The sequence below is a fragment of the Lontra canadensis genome, unplaced genomic scaffold, assembly GCF_010015895.1.
Source record: "Lontra canadensis isolate GAN:19392208 unplaced genomic scaffold, GSC_riverotter_1.0 scaffold7, whole genome shotgun sequence".
Lineage (NCBI taxonomy): Eukaryota > Metazoa > Chordata > Mammalia > Carnivora > Mustelidae > Lontra > Lontra canadensis.
Genome location: NW_022631001.1, coordinates 12,673,114 through 12,678,192, shown reverse-complemented (window position 1 = coordinate 12,678,192; position 5,079 = coordinate 12,673,114). Strand labels below are relative to the sequence as shown.

General features: G+C 35.2%; 1 protein-coding gene across 1 annotated transcript in view; it reads left to right on the top strand.

Moving 5' to 3' along the window:
• TMEM135 (transmembrane protein 135) overlaps positions 1-4,220 on the top strand; it is a 243,514-nt gene extending 239,294 nt beyond the window's left edge. The window contains exon 15 of the mRNA XM_032852853.1: positions 1,860-4,220. Coding sequence (XP_032708744.1) covers positions 1,860-1,992 — 133 coding nt within the window. The 3' untranslated portion in view covers positions 1,993-4,220. The remainder of the gene's footprint in view (positions 1-1,859) is intronic.
• The last annotated feature ends 859 nt before the right edge of the window (positions 4,221-5,079 follow it).

Here is a 5,079-nt window from a genome sequence, read left to right as displayed (position 1 = left end):
TCTCCTCTCCCTCATATCAGGGAGATCATATGATAGTTGTCTTTCTCTGATTGACTTATTTCGCTAAGCATGATACCCTCTAGTTCCATCCATGTTGTCGCAAATGGCAAGATTTCATTTCTTTTGATGGCTGCATAGGCAAATACGACCGTCTTAACAAGAATAACATGGGGCCTTCTTTTAGTGAACATTATTTTGACTTTTCTTTTCCCTTTATTATTTGAGATATTTTAAATGTTGTAGGAAAGTTCTGTGTTGATCTGAAAACTGCTCATTAGTTGCTACATAACACACTTAAGTCTTACTTTCAAAGTCTTTGATCTCTTCTTTTTGATTAAAAATGCTAAGCAGATTTATTAGCAGTCTTGCCTAAATAATTGAATGATTTCCATTTGGGGAAGAATAATCCTATTCTTTCTTGATATTATAAGCATAATTTCCTCTGCCTTTATTATTCTGTTCTTCATTGTTTTTGTTAGCATTTTCTGATCTTAATCTAATTCTCTGGGAGGCAGCTTGACCTAACAGAAGGACTGTGGGCTTTGGAGTCGGACAGACTTGGGTTTGACTCTGGCTCTGATAACCTTTAGCTGTGTCACTGGTGAGAAGGTTGTTTACCCTCCTGAGCCTCCATTTCTCTCTCTCTACTAGAAACAGTAATATATTTTCTGTATGATTGTGGGAAAATTGAAATGTTTGTAATAGCACTTAGCACCTAGTAAGCACTTAGTAAATTGCAGCTGTTATTAATATTACTAGCATTCGTAGTTTTAATAGCAAACAGTTGTGTAGTGCTTACTGTGTCTCAGATATGGTTATAAGATACACACATACACATACAACACAGGGACACATGCATAGGTGTTTAATCCTTAAAGTAGCTCTACAAGATAAGTACTTTTAAGATCCTGATTTTATGTGGGAGTCAGCTGAGGTGCACATGGAGGTAAGCTAGCTTGCCAGAGTCACACGGCAGTTGAAGGATCTATGGGATATGAACCAGGTTGTCTGGTTCAGCAGTCTTCCTGTTAGCCATGATTTCGGTGTGTCCTTTATGTTATTATTAGTTAATCATCTATTTCTTTGTCATTTAGTTTTTTGCCTATTAATAAGCTTATCCAGCTGATTATTTCAGAAGGGAACTTAACTTTGGAAAGGCACTAAAAGTTACATTTATTTTTCTTGGAATAGTGGCAGTGGCCCAGGGTTCAAAACTAAATTCATTATTCTCCCCAGAAGAAATGCTTGGGACCAGGCATAGAGACAGAGTTTCCTCTTGCACATTGGCTAAATATGTGTCTTTCAAAAAGATTTTTTTTAATCTTTTAAGTTAGGTGATGGATAAAATGAGGGTATACTTTTACTTTGTTGTGTCTATTAGAAATTTGCAAACCTATTATGCTGTTTTCCCTTTAATCATTAAATACTTGCACATTTGGGTGTGTTTTGTGTGGATTGTGAGATATCAAAATGTCAGTTACAAAAGAAATTACATTTAATACTTTGCCTCATTGGTAATATTAAGCTCAGTCATTTGTTGAGTTTGTTTTCTGTGATTTCATTCATCAGAAAAATTATAATGAGCCTGTTTTTCTATTTGACATAATCTAGTAGAAAGAACTTGAAAGGGTCTTCTGGGAGTCTCTGGGGTCTCAGGTCAGGGGATTATTATCTCTTCAAAGAAAATATGAGACCAGGAATCTTAAGGTAGAGGATCAGTATGACTTTTGAACCGGCCATTGAGTCTTTTATCATGTCAGTCTTTTCTGTTTTCCCATTCCATGAAAGACATGTCAAGTGAACCATCTTATTTTATAAACGTCATTAAATGCTTATTCACTGTGTCCTCTGTTTTGCAGATTTGCTGTCATGAACCGAAAAGTCCTCGATGTTTTTGGTACTGGTGCATCTAAACACTTTCAGGATTTTATCCCTAGGTTGGATCCGAGATATACGACTGTAACACCAGAGTTGCCCATCGAGTTTTCCTGAAGATGACTGTAATTTATTAATGTGACCTAATGTTTGATTATTTTCTTCTGAAGACTCAATTATGTTGAATCGCAAAGAAGGAGTCTTGAGCTTGAACTTCAGTGTTATTTCAATGAGAGATGCTCTTTGTTTGTTTGTTTTTCTTACCAATCAGAAGTATAGAAGCTTTTTAGGAAGGTGTTGCTTAATAATTAAGCACCCTTCCGTAGCCAGAATCTGATTCTGGGACACTGTAGTGGTTGACATGATGCTATATTATTGATTAAGTTATGTCCATAAGCAATCTTAAATAATCTGTGTAGAAATGTAGTAACAAATAAGAGTATACTTAAAATTACTTTAAAAGATGTTTTTAGCTCATTCCAATATAATTCTTGGTTAAAACTAAGAATATTTCTACATTTTAGGATACAAAGGATCACGGGTACATGGATTTGGTCTGTATTTTTTTTTTTTTTTAAATTTTGAATTGGTAACTATAGTAGTAAAATATATGGATATGAAGTAACTCTTCACAGACAATGCTGCTTTAGTATAAAGCAATTTAATTGAAGAAGGTGGCTGTTCTTACTTCAGGGATGCAAAGACGGGTCTTATAATGTTTGAATAAATGTGGTGGTATCCCTGTCTTCTTCCGCTGATGATAGCTTCATCTCTCTCCAGGATGAATTGGGCTGTCTGGCAGCCCAGTGAACAAACCCATGTACTAATGGCAGGTTAGAAGTAAATGGAAATGGACATACCTGATACAGTTGAAATGTGTGTTTTAATCTTTTGCAGAAGCATTTCACTTAAATATTTAAAAGCTAATGAGGTTGTTTCTAAACCTCTTGTGGGTTTATGATGTTTGTTTTCATTTATTAGGACTGAATTCTTCATGGCTAAGGTTGTCTGCCATTGTAGATTTAGAAGGGATCCATAGTGGTTTTGACAAGTTTGTCATTTTGATCCCTCTCGACTGTTCTACCTACACAATGGATATTTTACAACTACAAACAATATAAAAATCCGGTAGTTGTTAAAAAAGGCCATTTCATCACTAACGGGATTCAGGTTCTCAAGCTTCTTTTCAAAAACTTATTGTCACCATTTTTATTCCTGTTAGAATAAAAGAAGTGACAAAATGGAGTCACTGTTGATTATAAGTTCAGGACAGCTGTAATTGAAATATGATTACTCTTTAGAGTATTTCAGGGAAAAGTTTTACTTTTCTAAGTTGATAAAAGGCTTAATTGGTTATAATGTCTATAGTTAATATAACAAATAGGGATGATGGTATATTTTTTTAATATCATTTTGTTGCTGGAAAGTTTTGGGCCATTGTAAATTAATTATACAGTAGAACTTGTGTCGCAACAAGGATTATAACCCAGACTTTAAAAGTGCTTGATCCTCCATATTCAATTTCATCAATCCCTGTATATTTCTGTTTACATGTAATCCTATCCTTGGTTGTTAATGGCAAATTGAAACCCAACGAAAAGACAGACTCTGGTACCATGGTAACAGAGAGAGCCACTTTAATTAGATCAAAATTCTGCATTGTGATGAACTTCTTGGAATTGACTTCTCTATTAGACAGTACTGTTAAGGCAGCGTTTTGGTTTCAGACTTCAAAATTCATTAATAAATTAAATTTAAGTTTTTATTCACTGGAATCAAAATGACAATTGGTACTGTGTTTACTTTTAAAAATGAAGTATTATAGCAGTGTAGAAAGCACTGCTTCCTGCCCCTCATTTTCTTTATTTAGAAATCATGTTTATAATATTTTTCCTGTCTGCTTAAAAGAAAAGCATTTTAATTCATAAGTTACTGTTTTCATTAATATTAAAAAGGCTATGATTGTTAAAAGACAAATCTACTGAAATTTGATGAGATTGTTTAGTAAAATTTTACTGTCAAAAGGCACATTTCTATGATTTACTTTTTTCTCAAACTAGTCATGTTTTAATATAAAATGTAAAATGAAATAACCATCATGAAGCATCATGAATATAGTAATGAACGTATAGCTTGGGCAAATAGTTACCTAATTTGCCGTGGTGAAAAGAGAAGTCTGATTTGATTTCACTGAGGCACCCTGCAAAGTATAGCTGTTTGAGAAAACAAGAGACTGTTCGTGTTCCTGAAGACAATCAAAGTGGGTATCTTTCTACCTCTGACCAAGCAGGTATCGACTGACAACTTGGCATCATAATAAAGCCAAATAGATGTCCTTTCCAAAATGTGTTTTTTAGTCCATTTATACACTGAAGACATCCTGCTAATGGTAAGTTTCCATCAGAACTGACTGCAGGAAACCTGGATACACCCCCTTAGCTTTTCCCACATCTTTTTGGAGTCTGGAAGACAGTGCATTGGTCTGGGCAGTCTTATGGTGGTTTCATTGCTATTTCCTGCATGAATAAAATTTTAGAGGTAGTACTAACCCAGATAAGACTGAGTTTGCAAGATAACAGATTGTCTCCAATCTATTAGATTCTTGCCAGTTTCTCATCAGATAGTTTGAGTCCATTTTAGTACTCATGTCCGAAATAAAACCATGTTTTGTTGTTTCACAAATCCTATGGTCACTTCCGTAACTTTTGTCTTGATCTCTGGACATGGTTTTCACTTGGTTGATTTCTAGTTTATTTTTGGCCTTCATTTGTTGCTTAGTCCATGGTTACTTAATTTAGAATTATATCTTTTTATTCTTTGCTCTCAGATTTTATAATTTATTACTTTTTTCTACGATGAACATGTCTTGTATGATGAAACCCGAACTGGCCAGTTGTCACAGCATTTTCCTGTCGAGCTTGTGTATTTCCTGGTGGATTGCATCTAGGGTAACACTTGATTTTGTCGTTAAGAGCGACAAAATTGTATTCTGGTTGTATTTTATCATAGCCCTGAGTTTCTAGTCCCCTGTCAATGCATAGTTAGTGAAAATCAATTTCCTTTACTCACAAGGAGCCTCAACCATTGGATTCTTTAACCTCCTCGGAGCAGCCTCTTGGCAGGGCCAGAGAGCATGTGCTCACTGTGAGCCGTGGCCAGGCCTTCACCACCTTTGAATCAGAGAGGCCACCACGCCCACGGAGT